At 46.3% G+C, this 27,116-nt stretch overlaps 1 protein-coding gene across 1 annotated transcript in view; it reads left to right on the top strand.

The window, feature by feature from the left end:
• The window catches only part of GALNT1 (polypeptide N-acetylgalactosaminyltransferase 1), a 616,072-nt gene that overhangs the window by 509,624 nt on the left and 79,332 nt on the right, over positions 1–27,116 (top strand). Inside the window, exons 9-10 of the mRNA XM_040431282.1 lie at positions 5,550–5,689; positions 26,846–26,944. Of these exons, the coding sequence (XP_040287216.1) occupies positions 5,550–5,689; positions 26,846–26,944 (239 nt within the window). The remainder of the gene's footprint in view (positions 1–5,549; positions 5,690–26,845; positions 26,945–27,116) is intronic.

The following is a 27,116-nucleotide window of genomic DNA, read 5'->3' as shown; positions in this document are numbered from 1 at the left end:
CGGTTTCTGAAGTCTTCACCCCATCTGCAAGACATCCTAAAAATCTCCAGGATACTTTGCATGCACTTCAGCCACTCGTACACCACAAAGTACACCCTCATTGAGCTACATCGGCAGAATGGCGTCCCCCAACATACGCTGGTATGTGACGTTTCGACCCGTTGGAATTCCACCCTCCATATGTTGAATCGAATATATGAACAGAGAGAGGCCATAAACGATTTCTTAATGATAAAGGCGGACAGAGGTACTCCCCTGTGTAACTGCGATGTTAGCCAGTGGCAGCTCATGCGTGACACCTCCCATTTGCTCGGGCCTTTTGAGGAGGCCACTTTATTTGTCAGCCGCCAGTACTACGGATGAACAGTGTCAATCCACTGCTTCATATCCTGGAACAGATGCTGCTAAATCTGGCTGGCCAGGGGACAGGAGACTTGGCTACTACATCTCACAGCCACATGAGTCCTGTGGGGGCTGAACTAGAGGAGGAGGAGGACATTGGAGCACAAGCAATGTGTAGCGAAATGGGTGGTTTTTCTACACAGGTGACAGGAGAGGAGGAGCAGGACCAGCCAGAGGAGCTACAGGACGATGAGGCAGAGGACTCAGACACACCATGGCAGTATGCAGTGGAGATGGAGGCAGGGAGTCCCTCCGAGTCACTTGCACAAATGGCTCGATGTATGCTTACTTGCTTGCGTAGTGACAGCCGAATTGTCACCATTCGGCAAAGGGATGACTACTGGCTCTCCACCATGTTAGAACCTCGCTACCGGTCGAAAATGGGGGCCTTTTTTACACCCGCTGAGAGCGAGGACAAACTGAACTACATCCTATGTAGTCAGTTAGCCGCTGCCTATGTGCGCCATCGCCCATCCTCACGCAAGTCTGACTGGGGGGGGCCCTCTGCGCTCACGTTACACTCACATGGCTTTTGGGGGAGGGGGCAGGAGCAGTACTAGCTCCATCAGCAGCAACTTAAGTCTAGAGTCGCTGATGAGCAGCTTTCTTCACCCGCCTACTAAAGAAACTACTCACCAGCAGCAGCAGAACCTGAACCAGCAGGTTGTGGCATACTTGGAGTGCAACCTGCCACCCCACATCGAAAATCCCCTGGACTACTGGGCAGCCAAACTCGATTTGTGGCCGCAACTGGCAGAGTTTGCCCTGGACAAGCTTTTCTGTCCGGCCAGCAGTGTGGCATCAGAGCGGGTGTTTAGTGCTGCGGGGGCCATAGTTACCCAAAGGAGAACTCGCCTTTTCACCCAAAATGTGGAGAAACTGACCTTTGTGAAGATGAATCAGGCCAGGATTTTCAAATACCAGTGCCTGATGCATCAGACTAGATCATCCATGGTGCCACACCAACACTTTGACAAAAGAGACCTGTTTCTTCTGGCTACCTGCTTCAGCTACTATTCTGATGCTGCCACCCAGCTGATGCCTCACCTGCTGCCAGGTGCTCCTACTGCCAGCCACTATCTTCATCTGCTGCCACCTCACCACACTGTGGTCTCCTCATGCTGCTGCCACAACACTACTCTGGTCTCCTTATGCTGCTGCCACATGACTACTCTGTGGTCTCCTCATGCGGCTGCCACATCACCACTCTGTTCTCCTCATGCGGCTGCCACATCTCTACTCTGTGGTCTCCTCATGCTGCTGCTACCTTAACACTATGTCACTGGGCCACTTTGTCGTCTTCTCATGCTGCTGCCAATTCACCTCCTGTGGCCTCCTCATGCTGCTGCCACATCACCACTATTTCACTGGGCCACTCTTTAGTCTCCTCATCCTGATGCCACCTCCCCCACTATGTTACTGAGCCACTATGTTGTCTCCTGTTGCTGCTGCCACATCACTACTCTGTAATCTCCTAACGCTGCTGCCACTTCTCCCTCTGTGGTCTCCTCATAAATACTCCATAAACCCATCAGGGAAATAGAGACATTAAAGTTTAGCACAGACATACAGTATTTTACAAAAGTGAGTACACCCCTCACACTTTTGTAAATATCTTATTATAGATATTCATGGAACAACACTGAAGACATGACACTTTGATACAATGTAAAGTACTCAGTGTACAGCTTGTAGAACAGTGTTAATTTGGTGTGCCCTCAAAATACCTCAACACATAGCAATTAATGTTTAAACCGCTGGCAACAGAAGTGTGTACACCCATAAGTGAAAATGACCAAATTGTGCCCAAACTGTCAATATTTTGTGTGGCCACCATTATTTTCCAGCACTGCCTTAACTCTTTGGCATGGAGTTTACTAGAGCTTCACAGGTTGCCACTGGAATCCTCTTCCACTCCTCCATGATGACATCATGATGCTGGTGGATTTTAGAGAGAGACCTTGCACTTCTCCACCTTCCGTTTGAGGATGCCCCACAGATGCTCAATAGGGTTTAGGTCTGGGGACTTGCTTGCCCAGTCCAGCACCTTTACCCTCAGTTTCTTTAGCAAAGCAGTGGCCTTCTTGGAGGTGTGTTTGGGTTCGTTACCATGTTGGAATACTGCCCTGCGGCCCAGTTTCCGAAGGGAGGAGATCATGCTCTGCTTCAGTATGTCGCAGTACATTTTGGTATTCATGGTTCTTTCAATGAACTGTAGCTCCCCACAGCTGGTAGCAATCGTGCAACCCCAAACCATGACACTCCCACCACCATACTTGACGGTAGGCAAGACACATCTGTCTTTGTTCTCCTCACCTGGTTGCCGCCACACATGCTTCACACCATTTGAACCAAATAAGTTTGTTGGTTTCATCAGACCACAGGACATTGTTCCAGTAATCTGCTTGTCTTCAGCAAACTCCGAGCTTTCTTGTGCATCATCTTTAGAAGAAGCTTCCTTCTGGGTGTATGGTATGAGCACTGTTCTGTTCTCACAACATGTACCCCTGGGGTCTATATGCAGTTCAACAGGCAGATATCACCATTCTACTAGTTAAAAAGATGAGACTTGTTTCTGTAGTCTGTGGTTTTTATTAACCGGCAGTAGATAAGGTAAACTATAAGAAAATGAACATACAAGTACTGAATATACAGCACAATGTACACAAAACTTATGCAAAATCATTAATTAATCCCTTACCGACGATGCTTTAGTAAGAGACACACAATGTGCAGCTGCTCCTTCCATGAGGTGAAGGGAAAAGGAAGAAGTTGCCTGTCTCTTTCCCGGAAAGCACTGTGAGCAGGAAGTCAGGTGACCTAATGAATATGCATAGTTTAACAAGGCAGAAGATGCACTTACAGCTAAAGGTCACTAGATGGTGCTGAAGGCACACATATGAACACACACATTAACAACTATGCAATAGTTAGTAAAGAGAAGACGGTACAAGCACTGACAGGCTGACCCCCCACCTCTTTAACCTCTGCAGCAATGCTGGCAGCACTCATATGTCTATTTTGAAAAGACAACCTCTGGATACGGATGCTGAACATGTGCAAGGTCGACCATGGCAAGGCCTATTCTGAGTGGAACCTGTCTTTTTAAAATGCTGTATGGTCTTTGCCACCAAGCTGCATCTCAGTTCCAGGGTGTTGGCAATCTTCTTATAGCCTAGGCGATCTTTACATAGAGCAACAATTGTTTTTATCAGATCCTCAGAGAGTTCTTTTGCCATGAGGTGCCATGTTGAACTTCCAGTGACGAGTATGAGAGTGTGAGAGGTATAACACCTAATTTAACACACCTGCTTCCTATTCACACCTGAGTCCTTGTAACACTAACAGGGAGGGAAAATGGCTAATTGGGCACTGCATTATGGGGGATCCCTTGTTCCCGGGCTTCTTACTTTCATTTGTAACACATATAGCCGCCATTTTGGGGAAAAAATCGATTTGTTACAACAAATCACCAGGCAATTCAGATTCGTTGTGAATCAAATTTTTCCTAAAAATTCAGATCGAATTCCTCTTCAGATGCATGTATTCTCTCAACACTAGATACAATACGTCATTATAATGCTCATTGATCAGATAGTGATCTTACAGCACACAAGTCGTTACTAAAAGCACATGGATAATCTTGGTGATGTCACAATGCTGGGATAAAGCACACACCATACATTTATAATAAAGAGTGTGTTTGCAGTATATCACAGAATGGGTTATGGAAAAAGTAATGGTGCATAACGTATATAATAATGTGGAGTCATATGATTAGGTTATTGACTACAGCAGTGTCACTGTGTTGTAATAATATGTGCTTATTAATGCCATACATGTGAATAAGTAACACAGATCCATAATGCAAGGATAATGGTCACAGTGTCACTGTATGAAAACTGATGCTTCCTTTTGTGTCATAGAAGCTATTGCACACTTGCATCATAGTACCCAACTGCAGCTGCTGCTGCTTCTGCACCCCTATAGTTATGACTCTGGTTTTGTGTTGACTGCTTCTATTCAGATCTCCTTTTTTTTTTTTTTTTACTAAAACAAAAGAAAACTTGGGTTTTGTGATCATGCAGCATATTTTCTTCAGTCTGCTCCCTACTTCTTGTTACCATAAATTAATAAGATTAACAAGATGTTTAAAAACGATAAAACCAAATATACAATATATTATTTTGCTTTTGGTATCCACCAGTTGGACTTTGATTTTGGGACAAAAAACATAAAAAAAATCATGCCTGTTTTCTTTACCTTGGATCGTATGAATGTCATATAGCCTTTAGCTTCATATACACTCCTCAACATTCAAATTGCAACACAATAAGGGAGAAGCCGTAAACTTATGCCAATCGAGGATGTAGCAGGTGTTAAGGTCTGCAAATAACCACATTTTCAAGCACCTAGCTTAAATCTGTGGCATTTGGAAGAGTGTAAAAGCCTTTTTGAAAGCAAAGAGTTTTTTTTTAGCTACATGAAATCTAAAAAAATCATGTGGGATGATTGTGTTATGCCTTGATGTGACAGTTATTGTCACTTTCAGCAAACTGAGGTGGACAGAATCCTTGAATTGAGAGTCCTTGGTTTTTCACTCTGTCAGATCGCTCGCTACCCGCCTAGGCTGAGATGTCAGCAGTGTTCAATGTTGTGAATCCTGGTCTTTGTGTGAAAAATGACGAACTGGAATGATAGCAAGAGGTGCACAGAGGGGAACTGGTATGTTGTGATCCATTCTATACTGCTAGTGAATTTGGACATCACATTCAAGACTAGGGAGGCAAACAGTATCTACACAAAACATCAGAAGGCTTTTGCACATGAACCAGTGATGACGTGCCATATGTGTTGTGCATGTGTCCCCATCCCCGACCGTGGCAACCAGGTGTCAGCAGTATTACACACCAGCTGTACATGTTGCAAAATCCATGCTTTCCTCCTCCAGGTACTTTTATTACAGCCTTCTGGCTCTCTTCATAAGGTTGAAAATAGTTACGACAACAGAAACAGTGCAACAAATAATGTCTCTTCTACAAACATACATCTAAATTTACACCTAGCTAAAGCAGACAAGGCCTTACCTTTCAGCTCATGGTTAGCATTTGATACCAAGCTAATTGTAGTACATCTTATATTTTCAGGAGTGACTAAAGTAGACTATGGGGACATATCTTCAAGAGCTGGCTTGAGATTCAAACTTCAATGCAAACCATTTTCTTGGTACTTAGAAAATGTATATCCTGATTCCCAGATACCTCGCCATTATTTTTCTTTGGGAGAGGTAAGATCTATAAAATGTTGTTATACATAGAAATCTTGATGCCTATAGAAAAATTTAATGTTCGCGAATATTAAACCTAAAATGCATTGTAATAGGAAAAGTTTCCATGTCATCCTGTGTTGGTTTTGGACTGACATGTCTATCCAACTGATCTACATTGATTAGTTTTCTTTTCATCTGTCCAGTTATCTATACACAAAGATGTAAATTTCCTTTAAAGGAAATGTGTCATCAGAAAATGACATATTGTTTAACTCACGAATTTATGTTTAACATTTTTTAAGAATTTTTTATATTTTTCATTTTCCATGTCTATCTATAGTTAAACAAAAAACATAAGCCTAATAATAGACACCACTTCTTGGTCTGTACAGATCACTTTACTACAGTTACCTGCTTATCTATAATAATATCATCATTGGCAGGATTAGAATAATGGTGTCTATGGACCATCGGGCTGCCGTAAAGCAATTTCTTTAATGCTTTCTAAATGCTGTTGAGAACACCTCAGGCAAGATGGCAGCCCCCATAATCCTGTTCAGGAAATACAGTGAAAAAATAGGAGATGTGTTACTATCTGGTTTTAAAGGGCTTCTGTCAGCCCACTAAACCGTTTTTTTTTTTTTTTGGTTTACTAATAATCCCTATACTGTGAGCTCTGCATACATAAGTTAAATAATCATTTTGGTTCAGTAGAATTTGATAAAAAGCTATTTTTAAAATATGCAAATTACCTTGCTACCAGCAAGTAGGGCGGCTACTTGCTGGTAGCAGCCGCATCCTCCAATCCTAATGACGCCCCCTCCACATTGTGATTGACAGGGCCAGGGAACGGAATCGTTCTCTGCTGGCCCTGCCTGTTAGCATTCAAAATCTGGCGCCTGCGCAGCGGCAGTACCTATCTTCAATCTGCGCAGGCGCACTGAGAGGCGGCCACTCGCCATGACGTCACATCTACACCCGGCGCAGGCGCATTGAGGAGCAAGCGGCCGGCTCTCAGTGCGCCTGCGCAGATTGAAGATACGTACGGCCGCGGCGCAGGCGCCAGATTTTAAATGCTTAACAGGCAGGGCCAGCAGAGAACGATTCCGTTCCCTGGCCCTGTCAATTACAATGCGGAGGGGGCGTCATTAGGATCGGAGGATGCAGCTGCTACCAGCAAGTAGCCGCCCTACTTGCTGGTAGCAAGGTAATTTGCATATTTTAAAAATAGCTTTTTATAAAATTCTACTGAACCAAAATGATTATTTAACTTATGTATGCAGAGCTCGCAGTATAGGGATTATTAGTAAACAAAAACAAAAAAAACGGTTTAGTGGGCTGACAGAAGCCCTTTAACTGGAAGAAAAAATATTTGGGTGACACATTTTCTTTAAATATACTTTATACTTGAGTATGACCACATGTGTCATGAGCAATGTGGCTAAAAAAAATGTCAAATCTGATTTGCACACTGCAAAACTTTCTTCAAAAAATCTGCAGATAACTTGACATGCTGTTTTTAAATTCGTATCATGCCAATTTATTTGCAGTACAAACTGAAATTTGCGTCATTTCTGCAATGAATTATGCAACATGTATTGTGTTGCATAATTCATTGCAGAAATTACGCAGATTTCACAGTTTGTACTGCAAATAAATTGGCATGATGCGAATTTAAAAACCGCATGTCAAGTTATCTTCAGATAACCATATGGTGTGGATTTTGCTGCTGTGGAATATTGCTACATATGCTGCATACCCGTTGCGTGTGAGGGTCTTAAAGGGCACATGTCCAACTGTTAAATGTTTTTATAGATATATTTATATATATGTAGTTAAGGCTGCCGTGCAGCCTGTATTTGTGGGAGGGGCATAGGCCCCGGCCCCTTGGCTATAAGACCCACGGAGTGCAAGGGACGGGACGTGCAGCCAGTTACCTGGTACTTCTGGTTCACGTCTGACTCCTGCACGTCCCGCTCTTTTTTGTCTCGGTCTGGGTGAGTATTGGTCGGCGTCGGCTCGTCGCGTGCTGTCGGTCAGGTAAGCGGGGGGTATCCGATGCCGGTGCGGCAACATGGTGACCGCACGGCGTGTCGGGTCCTCACCCCAGGGGGGGGCAGCGCTCGGCTGGCCATGTTCTTACCGCGGGCAGGCACGTTGCGGGGATGCCGTTGCCGGGCAGCGTGGGCTTGTTTGTGCGGGCGGGCGTTCCGGGGGCAGCCGCATATGCCGGTTGCTAGGCACGCTCTGCGGCTCCACCCCTTGGTAACGCTCGCACCGTGTTGGGAATCCCGCCCACAATGTTGTTCAAAGTACCGGCTGGCTCCATAGTACAACGTTATTACTTTTACTAAATAGTCAAGATAGCCGACAGTTCCTGGTGATATACCTGTAGATTATGATTACTGTTGAGCAAGATGTAATTGCGCTTGCATATATGTTGTTACCACATATATATATTTTTTAGTCCCCTCTGAGGACTAGAACCTGCAATCTTTGATCACTTATGTTGCACTTCTGTATTCCAGTGCATAGTAATTTTGAAAGGCAGGATGTATTAGTGGCCAGGATATGGGAGGCCTAGGGTCCTTTGAAGTTCCCTGGTTGCCATGCCAAGTCCTTGGCACCCCACGATTCTGTTCTAAGAGCGATGTGCTTAGAGCAGAGGGGACTCCCTCCCATTGCCTTTCCACTCAGATGCCGCAGTTGCTATTGTCTGGTGCTGGAACGGCAGGGTTCAGACCCTGCTTCATTACTGTGACGTTCTATTATGGCACAGGGTATTAAAGACCAGCCTGGGACGTAATGGTACGTCACAGAGTGGGAATGGGAATTTACATTTGGGTCCTTGCTCTTCTATTTCGGATATCAGTCGGCAGACCTATGTGGGGTTCCATAGTTCCTGGTTATATGTGGCCACTGGGACAGAGGCGCATGCGCATCAGCACGTGCACTTGGTGGGGTACGTGGCTGGGTGTTCATGGGAGCGGTTACCCAGTCACCTTTTTTCTGGCTGTAAGTGTCATATGGTATATCGCAAGATTCTAGAGTCTTTTGCTTTCCTGCTCTAGAGCGGCGTTGTTGGGCTCTCCGTGCGGGAGCAGCAGTGCCGGTGTTCTGAAAAAAAAAAAAAAAAAACTTTACCTTTTTTGTCTTGCATCATCATATTGCAGTGTCTGCTTCTGGTCGGTTATCGGTCGCTCCACTCCGGCTCAAGGATTCATTACTTGCAGTAGGTAATACGTCCTGTCTTCTATACGGGTATGGTATGTGTCAGGGGGGTTTGGGCCGCAGGCACTTTCACATGTTCCATATGTGATGTCCACCACACCCATGGCAGGTGGTTCCTCGTGGCACATCCAGGTGGTCATACCTCTCTCTCTCCCTCGTTGCTCGTCTGCTTGAGACGTTCAGGCGCCATTCTGTCAGCCACCCCGGTGGCACATGATTTTTCCTGAAACATCTAGGGGGTCACCTTGTCTTTTGTGGTACGTCTGCTTGAAACGTTCAGGCTTTGTGGCGTCAAAGGTTGTCTTCTTGTCCCTTGTTACACGTTTGTCTGAAGCGTTCAGGCAATGTCGCGTCAGCCGCCCCGGTGGCATGGTGTCCTGTCTAAGTACGTCCTAGGGTTTTTTTTGTTTCACCAATCTTGGCACACCTCCGCCCATAGCAGCATGCTTGACCTAGCAGCACGCCCAGGGGGCACGTCGTCCTAGTATTTTGGCTCTTCTGTCCTCAGCATTGTTGCCAAAAAAAAGATTTTCATACTTGTTCTTTGTTTATACGGCAGCACGTTTGGGGTTTTGGTGCCAGCAGTTTTCCATAAGCAAGGCCTCCACCTCAATTGGTGGTACGAGCCTCCGGTACGGTATCGTTGTCATTTTCACCAAATTCCATAACCAGGTGAGTATCAATTCAGGTTCGTTAGGCTGGCCAGAATCTAGGGGCGGTTTTTAAAAAAAAAAAAAAGGGCCCATCGGGTTGTCCTAGACACACCTGGGTCCGCATAAGTAACAAAGGTTTTGTCCTCAGGTCTTATCCAGGACGTAGAGGTGTACAGCGCGGTCAACATGTCCCAGGCCTCAGACATCAACGATGCCTCGTCCATCTCCGGGTCCATGGTTTCCGGTCTGGCTGGTCATGGATCTCTGAGGAGCTGGACAATTCCAAAACTGGTGGCCGAATTAAGTAGAAGGGGCATTAGTCACCCGGCTTCGGCCAGGAAAGCCGAACTTTATAGGCTACTGGTATCTAGCCCGGTTCCAGGTAGTGCCTTCTATCCAGTCATCACTGGCTCAATTAAATGCCACTATGGGGAGTCTGGCTGCCTCGGTAGCGGACATCCAGCACAGGGTCGTGGAGCTGGAGTCCAGGGCCTCCACCTCGCCGCAGTCAGTAGCGACCATGTCGGCAGTATCGGGGCCGTTGGCAGGTTCCCTAGGTATGTCTTCTACTCCGCCGGCCATTGTCCCAGCTCATTTTGTGGCAGAAAATATCAGGAGGGATATACTGGCAGGCAAAGAAGTCAACCTGGCATCTATCCTCATAGCTTCCCACGATGCTAGTGAGCACAGAACCATTGATTGCGGGGAGGTGTCAGTGGTGATGAAGTCTAAAGATGCCAGGTTGAATCGCAAGCTGTCTATTCCAGAATTTGTTCTCGCTTTTAGCTTGTTCAGAGACGTCATCTGCTCGGCGCAGCCTAATAAGAGGGAGGAGCTGGACGCCTATTTGTATCAGGTTACTGATTTGGGTCACAAGTATGGGGGCTCGGTTTTCTATGACTATCACCGATCCTAAGCGGCTAAAGCCGCTGCCTCCTTAACACAGTTCCAGTTTATGACTAATTGGGCTGTGCTGGATATGGAGCTCTTCTGCAGGCACTTTGCTGGTCTCCGAGCCCCCACTTGTGGCTCATGCCAGTCCATTTTCCATGCCACGGAATGGTGCCCCAACGAGGCGTCTGCCCGTCCGGACAGAGCCCTTCCAGGTACATCGGGTGTCCCCAGGGGCCCGGCCCTCATGGACAAGTTTGGCAGGCCTATTGTGTATCTGGGCAAAAGCCAGATATGCAATAACTTCAACTTCGGTCACTGCATGTTCAGCGGGTGCAGGGCCCTTCATGTGTGCACGGTCTGCTTTCGGGCACATCCCAGGTCCTCCTGTCCCAAAAAATCTGCCAAACAAGCATGACTGACCGACGTCAACGTGGATCTCCTGGAGGCACTCCTGGAAAGTCATGTCGACCGGCAGTTCGTGCAACACTTGGTCACTGGCCTGTCACTAGGGTTCCACACAGGATTGGTGGCCCTGCCACATTCGAATTGGGAGTGTGAGAACCTCCTCTCGGCCAGACAAGATCCTGAGGCGGTGCAAGCAGTATTATCCTCGGAATTGGAAAAAGGCTTCATCATCGGCCCTTTTGACTCGATTCCTTTTGAAGTTTGGAGGGTCAACCCAATTGGTGTGGTGTCAAAGAGAGGCTCAAATAAAAAAAGGCTGATCTATGATCTCTCGGCTCCTCATTCCTCACACATTCCTAGTATTAACTCGCTCATACCATCAGAAGAGTTCAGCATGAAGTACTCCTCTATCGATGAGGCCATTCAGTTCATTCTCAAGGCAGGCAGGGGGGCCTGGTTGTCTAAAACTGATATTGCCGATGCCTTTAAATTGTTCCCAATCCTCCCGCAACTGTGGCAATATTATGGCATCAAATGGGCAGGAAGATATTACTTTGCCAATCGTCTTACGTTTGGCTCTAAAAGCAGCCCATGGCTGTTTGACCAGCTGGCCCAGGCCCTGCATTGGATTCTGGTCGAACATGGGCAGGCTCCTATGTGTATCCACTACCTGGATGATTTCCTGCTGGTGGAGCACCCCTCCAGTCAGCCCTCCGGTTTATCCTCTCTGCTGGAGTTGTTCTCGGCGCTCCAGGTTCCTGTCGCCACGGGGAAGACGGTCGGTCCTTCCTCAACGATCACCTTCCTAGGGGTCATTCTGGATTCTGTGAAGTTGGAAGCAAGGCTCCCGGAGGAGAAGTTACAGCAGATCCGGTTAGCCATCCAGGAGGCTGCCAAATCCTGCTTCCTGACCAGAACGAGTCTCCAATCCTTGCTGGGCCGGCTGAATTTCGCCATGAGGGTCATGCTCCAGGGGCGCACCTTCGTGTCTCGGCTCTTGTTGCTCCTGCCATCAGCCCCGGAACAAGACAGTATCATTCGTCTAGACCAACAGGCCATGGCGGACCTGTCCATGTGGAGCACGTTCATGTCCTCTTGGAATGGCGTCAGGTTGTTTATTCCCCCCCGGGACTCATCCTCTCCCACGGTCTATTCCGACGCGGCCGCATCCAAGGGCTTTGCAGCCATATTTTGCAACCACTGGCTGGCCGGTGCCTGGCCGTCTCAGATTATGCTGGACGGGCAGGCCCTCAGGTCTTCTCCCTTCTTGGAGTTGTATCCAGTGGTGGCAGCGGCCCATGTATGGGGCCACGTTTGGTCTAACTCAAGGGTATTATTCATTACTGATAGTCAGGACTTGGTCGACATCATCCGCAATGGCAGAGCTAAATCCCCAAAAATCATGGCTCTTATGCGTAGGCTGGTGTGGTTATCCATGGTACACAATTTCTGCATTGAGTGCTCCCACATACAGGGTTCCAAGAATACGGCTGCTGATGCGCTGTCCAGGTTTAACGTCGATGTCTTCTTTCAGAACATGCCGCTCGCGGACGCAACGGGGGCAGACGTTCCGGCGTACAGCGACCTGCTGTGGGACTGGCATCTTTAATCACCAAGGCAAAGGACCTGTTGCACCAGAGCCTGTCTGAGAATACAGTCAGGAACTATCGGACGGGCTGGAATCTGTTTAAGAAATTCACCGAGAGTCATCAACAGGGCGACGTGGATGACGTGTCGTTCATCATGGCCTTCATCGCGCATTGTCATGCCAACCTCGGGCTCGCTCACAATACCATCCGCCTGTATTTAGCAGGGGTGCAACATCAATTCACGTTGGACAATCCGGCCCGGATCTCTTTCTTAACTTCACAGGCAATCAAGGCCACACTCCGGGGCATTGAGAAAGCCGGTGCAAGCAGGCCGGTGGTCCGGCAACCAATGACCGGCTCCTTATTTAGGCTATTGTCCTTGGCTCTGGATGGTGATCCTTTTGGGCCCTTCATTAGCACAATCATTAAGGCCGCCCTTTACCTGGGGTTTTACGGGTTCCTTCGTCCAGGGGAATTCACCACCTCCGTCCGCAGCGGTCGTCATCTCCAGAAGCAGCACTTGACCTGGCATCAAGACCAGTTTGTTCTGAGCATTCCATCTACCAAGACCGCTCAGACAGGACCTCCAACCTTGGTTTCCTTCTACCCCTCGCACAACGACTGGTGCCCGGTCAAGGTGCTGCGGCAGTTGGCGGTGGCTCTGCAGGCGGCAGCAGCTGATAGTCCCCTACTCCCTTTCAAAGGGGGGCCATTGTCCACGCCCCAGTTCATGTCACATGTGCGGTCATTGGTGGCGGGGTTAGGTCAAGACCCAAAGAGCATCTCGGGACACTCTTTTCGTATTGGGGCAGCCTCTGCGGCATCAAGGCACCAGATACCTCCTCATGTCATCAGGAGCATGGGGCGCTGGAGGTCGTCATGTTTTTCTAGATACATTCCTAACCCTCAATCAGAGATCCGTGAGGCTTTCTGTTCTCTTGCCCTGTAACAGTGCAATAAAGAATCTGTCCGTATGTTTGTCTCCTTTTTGGCCCCTTTTAGGCCTATCCTCGTTACAGGCTTCCGGCATTTCCAAGCCAGATGTTGGCGCTAGCTCCTACGTCCAGGGACCGGCGCCCTGACCACAAGTAGTTAAGGCTGCCGTGCAGCCTGTATTTGTGGGAGGGGCATAGGCCCCGCCCCCTTGGCTATAAGACCCACGGAGTGCAAGGGACGGGACGTGCAGCCAGTTACCCCCACCCTCCCTTCCCTTTTTCTTAGCTCTTCCTTAAGGATAGGCCCCCTTTTAGGCCTATCCTCGTTACAGGCTTCCGGCATTTCCAAGCCAGATGTTGGCGCTAGCTCCTACGTCCAGGGACCGGCGCCCTGACCACAAATATATATATATATATATATATATATATATATATATATACACACTGCTAAAAAAAATAAAGGGAACACTTAAACAACACAATGTAACTCCAAGTCAATCACACTTCTGTGAAATCAAACTGTCCACTTAGGAAGCAACACTGAGTGACAATCAATTTCACATGCTGTTGTGCAAATGGGATAGACAACAGGTGGAAATTATAGGCAATTAGCAAGACACCCCCAATAAAGGAGTGGTTCTGGAGTGGTAACCACAGACCACTTCTCAGTTCCTATGCTTCCTGGCTGATATTTTGGTCACTTTTGAATGCTGGCGGTGCTTTCACTCTAGTGGTAGCATGAGACGGAGTCTATAACCCACACAAGTGGTTCAGGTAGTGCAGCTTATCCAGGATGGCACATCAATGCGAGCTGTGGCAAGAAGGTTTGCTGTGTCTGTCAGCGTAGTGTCCAGAGCATGGAGGCGCTACCAGGAGACAGGCCAGTACATCAGGAGACGTAGAGGAGGCCGTAGGAGGGCAACAACCCAGCTGCAGGACCGCCACCTCCGCCTTTGTGCAAGGAGGAACAGGAGGAACACTGCCAGAGCCCTGCAAAATGACCTTACAGCAGGCCACAAATGTGCATGTGTCTGCTCAAACGGTCAGAAACAGACTCCATGAGGTTGATATGAGGGCCCGACGTCCACAGGTGGGGGTTGCGCTTACAGCCCAACACCGTGCAGGACGTTTGGCATTTGCCAGAGAACACCAAGATTGGCAAATTCGCCACTGGCGCCCTGTGCGTCTGGAGACGCCGTGGAGAACGTTCTGCTGCCTGCAACATCCTCCAGCATGACCGGTTTGGCATTGGGTCAGTAATGGTGTAGGGTGGCATTTCTTTGGAGGGCCGCACAGCCCTCCATGTGCTCGCCAGAGGTAGCCTGACTGCCATTAGGCACCGAGATGAGATCCTCAGACCCCTCGTGAGACCATATGCTGGTGCGGTTGGCCCTGGGTTCCTCCTAATGCAAGACAATGCTAGACCTCATGTGGCTGGAGTGTGTCAGCAGTTCCTGCAAGACGAAGGCATTGATGCTATGGACTGGCCCGCATGTTCCCCAGACCTAAATCCAATTGAGCACATCTGGGACATTATGTCTCGCTCTATCCACCAACGTCACGTTGCACCACAGACTGTCCAGGAGTTGGCAGATGATTTAGTCCAGGTCTGGGAGGAGATCCCTCAGGAGACCGTCCGCCACCTCATCAGGAGCATGCACAGGCGTTGTAGGGAGGTCATACAGGCACGTGGAGGCCACACACACTACTGAGCCTCATTTTGACTTGTTTTAAGGACATTACATCAAAGTTGGATCAGCCTGTAGTGTGTTTTTCCACTTTAATTTTGAGTGTGACTCCAAATCCAGACCTCCATGGGTTAAAAAATTTGATTTCCATTTTTTAATTTTTGTGTGATTTTGTTGTCAGCACATTCAACTATGTAAAAAACAAAGTATTTCAGAAAAATATTTAATTAATTCAGATCTAGGATGTGTTATTTTTGTGTTCCCTTTATTATTTTGAGCAGTGTATATATATATATATAAATATAAATCCAGAAAATGGACGGCACTCCAGTCAGATGAAAAAAATGTGTGATTCCTTTTTTCAACCATCTGGTGCAACGTTTCGGCTCTAAATGAGCCTTTTTCAAGCAGAGATACAATGTGAATGAGAACAATTTTATAGGTGAATCAATTAGTGAACAAATCATAAAGACACACCCCACTCTGGGTGTGTTTTTACAAAGATACCAAAGAAATGTGAACAAATCTTAAAGACACATCCCACACTGGGTGTGTTCACAAAAAATGTCAGTGCAGCAATGACAGGTGAAAATGAACAAAACAGAACAATAAATAATAATGCAAAAAGAGGGAACATGCATGTCCTATAATTGCATATTACAAGTGCGTTACATATTCCATATTTCATGTGGATATAGGGACAGACCCATCGATCGGGCACATAGGGCTAATCGATGCGTGTGTCCGGTACCATGTGTGAACAGAGGGCGGAACAGGGAGACAATCGTGTGGACATACCAGACATCAGCTGGAGACGTATTCCATGCGGCTGTTCGGCGTTGTGTACGCCCCAGTGCCCAGGCGCGGCGTTACACCCATCAGGGACTTACAGCATCATCAGAGCTTGCCAGCATCATTACGCCATCAAGACGCCCTTCAATACAGCCTCAATGTATTAAAGCGCATGCCCAGTGTCGATCTTATTTACAAAGCACCATCTTGGATACTGGAGGAATGCCCTGTACCCATGTAACTGTATGTATAAGCATCGAACCTGTGTGAAACTAGAGTATAGCGATCAAGACAAGTAGGGACAACCTGGTAGACTAGTGTGTCCACATACTATACCCAAGTGTCAACCCATGACACGCACGGAAAACCGCAGTGTGAAAACAGGTATATAACAAGGGTGTCATATCGCAACCATACTCAAGAGGGCTCTCCTCTTACAGGTATACAGATGCCACAGGGGGCAAATCCAACCAGCCAAAATGGAAAATCTGGGCAGCACCACCAAAGGCTAATATAACGGAATATATATATAGGTCCCAGGGTGTTCGCCGGGTCCGGCAATAAAAAATTTGCAAATAAAAAAACAATAAGAGAATAATGATGTCACAAAACACATAGCCCATAGGAATAAAGCTCCTGCATATGATGCTGCGTCCATTTGATCCACTTGCTCCTGTCCAGAAAGTGCTGAGTGTGAGTGAAGTGTAGAAAAGTAATCTGAGAATTAAAAAGAGAAATATAGGAGTATATATTTTAAAAAAAATCTTGAAATAGATAATAATCTCATAGTGTATACACAAGACACAGAACATTAACCCGACGATCAGTGGACGCAAGCCACCCCTCATACCACATCACCAAAATTGAATTCAATGTTTAATCCTTTTGGTTTTAAGCTGTCCAGCCTGTGGATCCAGCTTAGTTCCCTGCGTTTAAGCATCTTAGACCTATCACCCCCATGTCTGGGCTGGGGTATGTGATCGAGAATCCAGCACTTCAGATCACTCTCTTTGTGTCTGGCCTCAGAGAAATGCTTGGATACCGGTAGATCCAAACGTTTCTTCCGAATACTCAGACGGTGGTTGTTCAACCAGGTCTTAAGGTCAGTCGTCGTTTCACCCACATACAGCAGGTTACACGGGCAAGATAACACATAAATGACATAGCTTGAGTTGCATGTAAGGTGAAACAGAATGTCGTGAGGTACACCTGTGCTGGGATGCACAAATGTTTTCCCTTTTCGAATGTATCTACAATTGACACACCCCAGGCAAGGAAAACACCCCAAGCCGGGTTGTGTCAAAGTAGTCTGTCTAGAGGACCCCTTCGGACCTATGTCGGCTCTAACCAACTGCCAACTGGTCCCGTAAATTTCTTGAGCGCCGATAGGAGAAAAGTGGTGGACATTGGAACTCCGGGATACCCTTAAAACAAGAGCCCGGGAGGTCCCAGTGTCTCCTAAGTACCCTGTTAATCTGAGGGCTGAGTTCACTGTATATAGACACAAAAGGAATCCTGCCAGTTTTCTTAGTTTTACGCTGTGACAGTAATTCACCCCGGTTTAACCCGCAAACCCTGTCCATGTGCTCATTCAATAGTCGTTTCGGGTATCCCCTGTTACGAAACCTATTGGCCATGCATTCAAGGGTCGCGTTGGACACGTGTTCGTCGGACACAATACGTTTCACCCTAAGAAACTGGGAGAACGGCAATGACTCAACCATTCTCCTAGGGTGAGAACTGTTATAACACAGAAAGGTATTGGTGTCGGTGGGCTTGACATATAACTCTGTGTGTAACACACCCCCTGTGACCTTGGTGTCTAAAAATTGAATGTCAGTTTTCGAATGGACGAGAGTGAATTGTAGACTGGAGTCATGGCTGTTCAAAAAGCCATGGAAGTCAATCAACTCCTCCTCACTACCAGTCCATATGAGGAAGATGTCATCAATGTATCGCCACCACCTCAGCACATGTCTGAAGTGGTGGGATAGAAAGACGACATCTTCCTCAAAACCCCGCATAAAAATATTTGCGTACGTGGGGGCCACGTGGGACCCCATGGCCACACCACGCAACTGCAAATAAAATGCATCTTGAAAAAGGAAATAATTGTGACGAAGAACAATGTTAAGTAAAGTGATGATGAACTCAGAAGCATGAGGGGTATATGATGATGTCAGTAACATTTTCTTAACTGCCTGGATACCACTTTCATGTACTATGGATGTGTACAGTGAAGTTACATCAAATGATGCTAGTGTCAAGGAGGACTCATGCGACACATCAGTGTCCCGTAATTTAACGAGAAAATCTGATGTATCTTGTATGTAGGAGGACCCCCCAATGGAAAACTCCCGCAATATTTTGTCAAGAAAGATGGCTATGTTACTGGAGATGGAATCCGACCCCGAGACGATGGGACGTCCCGGGGGTTCGATGAGGGTCTTGTGAATCTTGGGCAGCACATAAATCACCGGAGTGACCGGATGTGCCACCTCAAGAAATTCACACAGACCCCCATCGATAATACCAGAAACCACAGCATCTCTCAAGCAACTGCGTATGGTAGCAGCTATTTTGAATCTAGGGTCAGAATCCAAGACTCTGTACACCTGTGGATCCCCTAATTGCCGCATGATCTCCTTGACGTATTTGTGGGTATTTATAACTACGACCGCCCCACCCTTGCCTGCTGGTTTCAGAACAAGGGTGGGGTCGGATCTAAGTGCGTCAAGGGCCTCGATCTCAGCGCTAGTCAGATTGGGGCGCCTGAACTTCAAATCTCCCTGAACGGAAGACCGGAGCTCAGACAGCCCCCGTCGGACAGCACTGATATAAGCTTCTACCGCAGGTTCATTGATATTAGGTGAAAAATTGCTCCTCTGAAATAAATTGAGAGAGCCCAGAGTGAACTCACTGGTCTGGGGTCTCTCAACACTAATCCTGTTATGGAACCAAATTTTCAATTTAATGCGGCGGAAAAACGAAAATAAACTGGACTCCAATTCGAACCAGTTCACAGTGGAACTGGGACAGAATGAAAAACCTTTTGATAGGACACTCACTTGTATGGGGGTCAAGTCCTGGGAAGACAGATTGACAACGGTCACTTTTTCTTCCCCACATTGGTTTTGGATGTCGCAGGCCGAGCCTTGTTGCTGCGTAGCCTGCCTGTGCCCTCTGTGTCCGCGACCGCCTCTTCTGATACCTCGCCGCGTCTCTTTGGTATCTGTGGGGCCTTGTCTAAAAAAGAAGCCTGTTCACCATTGGAAGATGACTGTGTTATCTTCCTTCTCTTTCTGACGTCCCTCTGTTGTGTGTTGTACTGTCTCTCTGACTGCCAATTGTAGATATTGCCCTTTTTATAATCTTCGGTGTCTCTACACCACTTGATTCTTTTATTCTCCTCGGAATCCGCTTGAAACAGCTTCATTTGTATAGATATGTCTATATCTATACAAATGAAGCTGTTTCAAGCCGATTCCGAGGAGAATAAAAGAATCAAGTGGTGTAGAGACACCGAAGATTATAAAAAGGGCAATATCTACAATTGGCAGTCAGAGAGACAGTACAACACACAACAGAGGGACGTCAGAAAGAGAAGGAAGATAACACAGTCATCTTCCAATGGTGAACAGGCTTCTTTTTTAGACAAGGTCCCACAGACCACCAGAGAGACACGGCGAGGTATCAGAAGAGGCGGTCGCGGACACAGAGGGCACAGGCAGGCTACGCAGCAACAAGGCTCGGCCTGCGACATCCAAAACCAATGTGGGGAAGAAAAAGTGACCGTTGTCAATCTGTCTTCCCAGGACTTGACCCCCATACAAGTGAGTGTCCTATCAAAACGTTTTTCATTTTGTCCCAGTTCCACTGTGAACTGGTTCGAATTGGAGTCCAGTTTATTTTCGTTTTTCCGCCGCATTAAATTGAAAATTTGGTTCCATAACAGGATTGGTGTTGAGAGACCCCAGACCAGTGAGTTCACTCTGGGCTCTCTCAATTTATTTCAGAGGAGCAATTTTTCACCTAATATCAATGAACCTGCGGTAGAAGCTTATATCAGTGCTGTCCGACGGGGGCTGTCTGAGATTTGAAGTTCAGGCGCCCCAATCTGACTAGCGCTGAGATCGAGGCCCTTGACGCACTTAGATATGACCCCACCCTTGTTCTGAAACCAGCAGACAAGGGTGAGGCGGTCGTAGTTATGGATACCCACAAATACGTCAAGGGGATCCACAGGTGTACAGAGTCTTGGATTCTGACCCTAGATTCAAAATAGCTGCTACCATACGCAGTTGCTTGAGAGATGCTGTGGTTGCTGGTATTATCGATGGGGGTCTGTGTGAATTTCTTGAGGTGGCACATCCGGTCACTCCGGTGATTTTATGTGCTGCCCAAGATTCACAAGACCCTCATCGATCCCCCGGGACGTCCCATCGTCTCGGGGTCGGATTCCATCTCCAGTAACATAGCCATCTTTCTTGACAAAATATTGCGGGAGTTTTCCATTGGGGGGTCCTCCTACATACAAGATACATCAGATTTTCTCGTTAAATTACGGGACACTGATGTGTCGCATGAGTCCTCCTTGACACTAGCATCATTTGATGTAACTTCACTGTACACATCCATAGTACATGAAAGTGGTATCCAGGCAGTTAAGAAAATGTTACTGACATCATCATATACCCCTCATGCTTCTGAGTTCATCATCACTTTACTTAACATTGTTCTTCGTCACAATTATTTCCTTTTTCAAGATGCATTTTATTTGCAGTTGCGTGGTGTGGCCATGGGGTCCCACGTGGCCCCCACATACGCAAATATTTTTATGCAGGGTTTTGAGGAAGATGTCGTCTTTCTATCCCACCACTTCAGACATGTGCTGAGGTGGTGGCGATACATTGACGACATCTTCCTCATATGGACTGGTAGTGAGGAGGAGTTGATTGACTTCCATGGCTTTTTGAACAGCCATGACTCCAGTCTACAATTCACTCTCGTCCATTCGAAAACTGACATTCAATTTTTGGACACCAAGGTCACACTCAGTGGGGGTGTGTTACACACAGAGTTATATGTCAAGCCCACCGGCACCAATACCTTTATGTGTTATAACAGTTCTCACCCTAGGAGAATGGTTGAGTCATTGCCGTTCTCCCAGTTTCTTAGGGTGAAACGTATTGTGTCCGACGAACACGTGTCCAACGCGACCCTTGAATCCATGGCCAAAAGGTTTCGTAACGGGATAACCGAAACGACTATTGAATGAGCACATGGACAGGGTTCGCGGGTTAAACCGGGGTGAATTACTGTCACAGCGTAAAACTACTCAGAAAACTGACAGGATTCCATTTGTGTCTATATACAGTGAACTCAGCCCTCAGATTAACAGGGTACTTAGGAGACACTGGGACCTCCTGGGCTCTTGTTTTAAGGGTATCCCGGAGTTCCAATGTCCACCACTTTTCTCCTATCGGCGCTCAAGAAATTTACGGGACCAGTTGGTTAGAGCCGACATAGGTCCGAAGGGGTCCTCTAGACAGACTACTTTGACACAACCCGGCTTGGGGTGTTTTCCTTGCCTGGGGTGTGTCAATTGTAGATACGTTCGAAAAGGGAAAACATTTGTGCATCCCAGCACAGGTGTACCTCACAACATTCTGTTTCACCTTACATGCAACTCAAGGTATGTCATTTATGTGTTCTCTTGCCCGTGTAACCTGCTGTATGTGGGTGAAACGACGACTGACCTTAACCACCTCAGCCCCCCTAGCTTAAACACCCTTAATGACCAGGCCACTTTTTACACTTCTGACCTACACTACTTTAACCGTTTATTGCTCGGTCATGCAACTTACCACCCAAATGAATTTTACCTCCTTTTCTTCTCACTAATAGAGCTTTCATTTGGTGGTATTTCATTGCTGCTGACATTTTAACTTTTTTTGTTATTAATCGAAATTTAACGATTTTTTTGCAAACAAAGGACATTTTTTACTTTCAGTTGTAAAATTTTGCAAAAAAAACGACATCCATATATAAATTTTTCTCTAAATTTATTGTTCTACATGTCTTTGATAAAAAAAAAATGTTTGGGTAAAAAAAAAAAATGGTTTGGGTAAAAGTTATAGCGTTTACAAACTATGGTACAAAAATGTGAATTTCCGCTTTTTGAAGCAGCTCTGACTTTCTGAGCACCTGTCATGTTTCCTGAGGTTCTACAATGGCCAGACAGTAGAAAAAACCCACAAATGACCCCATTTCGGAAAGTAGACACCCTAAGGTATTCGCTGATGGGCATAGTGAGTTCATAGAACTTTTTATTTTTTGTCACAAGTTAGTGGAGTTACAGTCTCATATTCCACTAACTTGTGACAAAAAATAAAAACTTCCATGAACTCACTATGCCCATCACGAAATACCTGGGGGTGTCTTCTTTCCAAAATGGGGTCACTTGTGGGGTAGTTATACTGCCCTGGCATTTTAGGGGCCCGAATGCGTGAGAAGTAGTTTGAAATCAAAATCTGTAAAAAATGGCCAGTGAAATCCGAAAGGTGCTCTTTGGAATGTGGGCCCCTTTGCCCACCTAGGCTGCAAAAAATTGTCACACATCTGGTATTGCCGTACTCAGGAGAAGTTGGGCAATGTGTTTTGGGGTGTCATTTTACATATACCCATGCTGGGTGAGATAAATATCTCGGTCAAATGCCAACTTTGTATAAAAAAATGGGAAAAGTTGTCTTTTGCCAAGATATTTCTCTCACCCAGCATGGGTATATGTAAAAAGACACCCCAAAACACATTGCCCAACTTCTCCTGAGTACGGTGATACCAGAGGTGTGACACTTTTTTGCAGCCTAGATGCGCAAAGTGCACCTTTCGGATTTCACCGGCCATTTTTTACAGATTTTGATTTCAAACCACTTCTCACGCATTCGGGCCCCTAAAATGCCAGGGCAGTATAACTACCCCACAAGTGACCCCATTTTGGAAAGAAGACACCCCAAGGTATTTCGTGAGTTCATGGAAGTTTTTATTTTTTGTCACAAGTTAGTGGAATATGAGACTTTGTAAGAAAAAAAAAATAATCATCATATTCCGCTAACTTGTGACAAAAAATAAAAAATTCTAGGAACTCGCCATGCCCCTCACGGAATACCTTGGGGTGTCTTCTTTCCAAAATGGGGTCACTTGTGGGGTAGTTATACTGCCCTGGCATTCTAGGGGCCCTAATGTGTGGTAAGTAGGTAAATGACCTGTGAAATCCTAAAGGTGCTCTTTGGAATGTGGGCCCCTTTGCCCACCTAGGCTGCAAAAAAGTGTCACACGTGGTATCGCCGTATCCAGGAGAAGTTGGGCAATGTGTTTTGGGGTGTCTTTTTACATATACTCATGCTGGGTGAGAGAAATATCTCGGCAAAAGACAACTTTTCCCATTTTTTTATACAAAGTTGGCATTTGACCAAGATATTTATCTCACCCAGCATGGGTATATGTAAAATGACACCCCAAAACACATTGCCCAACTTCTGCTGAGTACGGCGATACCAGATGTTTGACACTTTTTTGCAGCCTAGATGCGCAAAGGGGCCCACATTCCTTTTATGAGGGCATTTTTAGACATTTGGATCCCAGACTTCTTCTCACGCTTTAGGGCCCCTAAAATGCCAGGGCAGTATAAATACCCCACATGTGACGCCATTTTGGAAAGAAGACACCCCAAGGTATTCAATGAGGGGCATGGCGAGTTCATAGAAATTTTTTATTTTTGGCACAAGTTAGCGGAAATTGATTTATTTTTATTTTTTTTCTCACAAAGTCTCCCTTTCCGCTAACTTGGGACAAAAATTTCAATCTTTCATGGACTCAATATGCCCCTCACGGAATACCTTGGGGTGTCTTCTTTCCGAAATGGTGTCACATGTGGGGTATTTTTACTGCCCTGGCATTCTAGGGGCCCTAAAGCGTGAGAAAAAGTCTGGAATATAAATGTCTAAAAAATTTTACGCATTTGGATTCCGTGAGGGGTATGGTGAGTTCATGTGAGATTTTATTTTTTGACACAAGTTAGTGGAATATGAGAAAAAATAAGAAAAAAAAATAATAATTTACGCTAACTTGGGCCAAAAAAATGTCTGACTGGAGCCTTACAGGGGGGTGATCAATGACAGGGGGGTGATCAGAGAGTCTATATGGGGTGATCACCCCCCTGTCATTGATCACCCCCCTATCATTGATCACCCCCCTATAAGGCTCCATTCAGATGTCCGTATGTGTTTTGCGGATCCGATCCATCTATCAGTGGATCCGTAAAAATCATGCGGACGTCTGAATGGAGCTTTACAGGGGGGTGATCAAAGACAGGGGGGTAATCAATGACAGGGGGGTGATAAGGGAGTCTATATGGGGTGATCACCACAGTCATTGATCACGCCCCTGTAAGGCTCTATTCAGACGTCCGTATGCGTTTTGCGGATCCGATCCATCTATCAGTGGATCCGTAAAAATCATGCGGACGTCTGAATGGAGCTTTACAGGGGGGTGATCAAAGACAGGGGGGTAATCAATGACAGGGGGGTGATCAGGGAGTCTATATGGGGTGATCACCACAGTCATTGATCACGCCCCTGTAAGGCTCTATTCAGACGTCCGTATGCGTTTTGCGGATCCGATCCATCTATCAGTGGATCCGTAAAAATCATGCGGACGTCTGAATGGAGCTTTACAGGGGGGTGATCAAAGACAGGGGGGTAATCAATGACAGGGGGGTGATCAGGGAGTCTATATGGGGTGATCACCACAGTCATTGATCACGCCCCTGTAAGGCTCTATTCAGACGTCCGTATGCGTTTTGCGGATCCGATCCATCTATCAGTGGATCCGTAAAAATCATGCGGACATCTGAATGGAGCTTTACAGGGGTGTGATCAATGACAGGGGGGTAATCAATGACAGGGGGGTGATCAGGGAGTCTATATGGGGTGATCAGGGGTTAATAAGTGACGGGGGGGGGTGTAGTGTAGTGTAGTGGTGCTTGGTGCTACTTTACTGAGCTACCTGTGTCCTCTGGTGGTCGATCCAAACAAAGAGGACCACCAGAGGACCAGGTAGCAGGTATATTAGACGCTGTTATCAAAACAGCGTCTAATATACCTGTTAGGGGTTAAAAAAAATCACATCTCCAGCCTGCCAGCGAACGATCGCCGCTGGCAGGCTGGAGATCAACTCTCTTACCTTCCGTTCCTGTGAGCGCGCGCGCCTGTGTGCGCGCGTTCACAGGAAATCTCGGCTCACGCGAGATGACGCCAATCGGCGTTAGCGTAGCCTGAGGGAGCCGCCGCGATGACGCCTTTCGGCGTTACAGTTGCGGCAACTGGTTAAAATGCATAAATAAGAAAAAAAAATTGGGCTGTATCTTTAAAGGGAACCTGTCACCGGGATTTTGTCTATAGAGCTGAGGACATGGGTTGCTAGATGGCCGCTAGCGTATCCGCAATACCCAGTCCCCATAGCTCTCTGTGCTTTTATTGTCTAAAAAAAAAAACATTTGATACATATGCAAATTAACCTGAGATGAGTCCAATATGAAGGAGCCCAGCCCCCCCCCCCGCATCCTCAGAATCTCCTCCTTGCTCCCTAACGTCAGAAAGCTAGAGCGCCGTAATCTCGCGAGCTGGAGCATGCGCAGTGTCGTCATAGTGTTCCTTCCCTGTGCTGGCATCAGCCTCAGGGAACGAACTGCGCATACGCTAGCTCTCTCATTGCGAGATTACGGCGCTCTAGCTTTCTGACGTCGGGGAGCAAGGAGGAGATTCAGAGTATGCGGGGTGGTGCTGGGCTCCTTCACGCTGGACTCATCTCAGGGACAGGACTCATCCCAGGTTAATTTGCATATGTATCAAATTGTTTTTTTTTTTTGCCCAATAAAAGCACCCAGAGCTATGGGGACTGGGTATTGCGGATGTGCTAGCGGCCATCTAGCAACCCATGTCCTCAGCTCTATACACAAAATCCCTTTTGTGTTAAAGAATCTTAAAAATTCCTATATAGTAGGTGTTGGAAAAAAATCTCACTCTCTGCTATTTCAAAATGGATTTTGAAGTAAACAAATATACTTTGTCTAAACAACTAATATTAGCTAAACGTTCATTCTCCGTCACTGCCTTTGTATATTTTCTCCTTGTTCTTAGGAGAAATGCTTATCGTTATGCTTCATTTCTGTCATTAATGGGGAGCGCTTGATAATAAAATAGTCCTTCTCGCTACCTAAGGGGTTTTCTCATCAAGTGCAACTCTTTAATTATGGGAGCCACTGATTCAGGTTTCGAAAGCTACAGCAGACAGCTTATTTTGTGAGCCTGAGATTTTTCCAGCAGCAGACACTGGCTGCTCATAAAGACAGGATCCTGAGGTAGAAGGCCCCAATTTTGATGTCCATATTTAAGTCATCGTCTAGGACTGGGAAAAAGTTGTTGTCTGCAGAGATTGTCCAGCATTACAAAAGTACCATTCCTGTCTGGCTGTTTTTGCTACTTTGGCCTTGTCTCATTCAATTGAAAGGCAAATCCATACACATTTCTCAGAGGGAAAAACGCAGACTATCTTTTGTAATCCTGGCCAATCCATGCAAGCATATATATGACATATATGCTTGAATGGATTGGCCAGGATTACAAAAGATAGTCTGCGTTTTTCCCTCTGAGAAATGTGTATGGATTTCCCTGTCAATTAAATATATGTGTATAGTGCTTCAACAAAAAAAATTCATTTTAAGAGATTACACCACACTCATCAGAGCCACAGCTGTCTCATTCCTGTCGATCCAGTAAGCTTTGGCAGTAGGTAGATTGCATACCATAAGTGTTGGCACTGTTTAATGTTAGATACAGTCTCCTAGTCTTATTAGGCTTTTGCATATAGTTGAATTATCGTAAACTGTTTGTATATTAGTCTGCTTACTCTGATCTTTTCTACCCAGATCAGAAATGTTGAAACAAATCAGTGTTTGGACAACATGGCAAGGAAAGAGAATGAAAAAGTTGGTATTTTCAACTGCCATGGAATGGGAGGAAACCAGGTATTATTTGCATTTTTTGCGACCCTGGGTCCAAGTGTGATCCGTAAAAAATGTGGATCAGACACGGACTGTAAATATAGTCATGTGAATGCACCCTAACTATATTTTTGCTACTGATTATATTCTACACTGCTCAAAAAAATAAAGGGAACACAAAAATAACACATCCTAG

Source organism: Bufo bufo, chromosome 5 (assembly GCF_905171765.1).
Source record: "Bufo bufo chromosome 5, aBufBuf1.1, whole genome shotgun sequence".
In the NCBI taxonomy this organism is placed as follows: domain Eukaryota; kingdom Metazoa; phylum Chordata; class Amphibia; order Anura; family Bufonidae; genus Bufo; species Bufo bufo.
The sequence above is the reverse complement of the archived record's forward strand: the minus strand, read 5'-3'. Positions and strand labels throughout refer to the sequence as shown.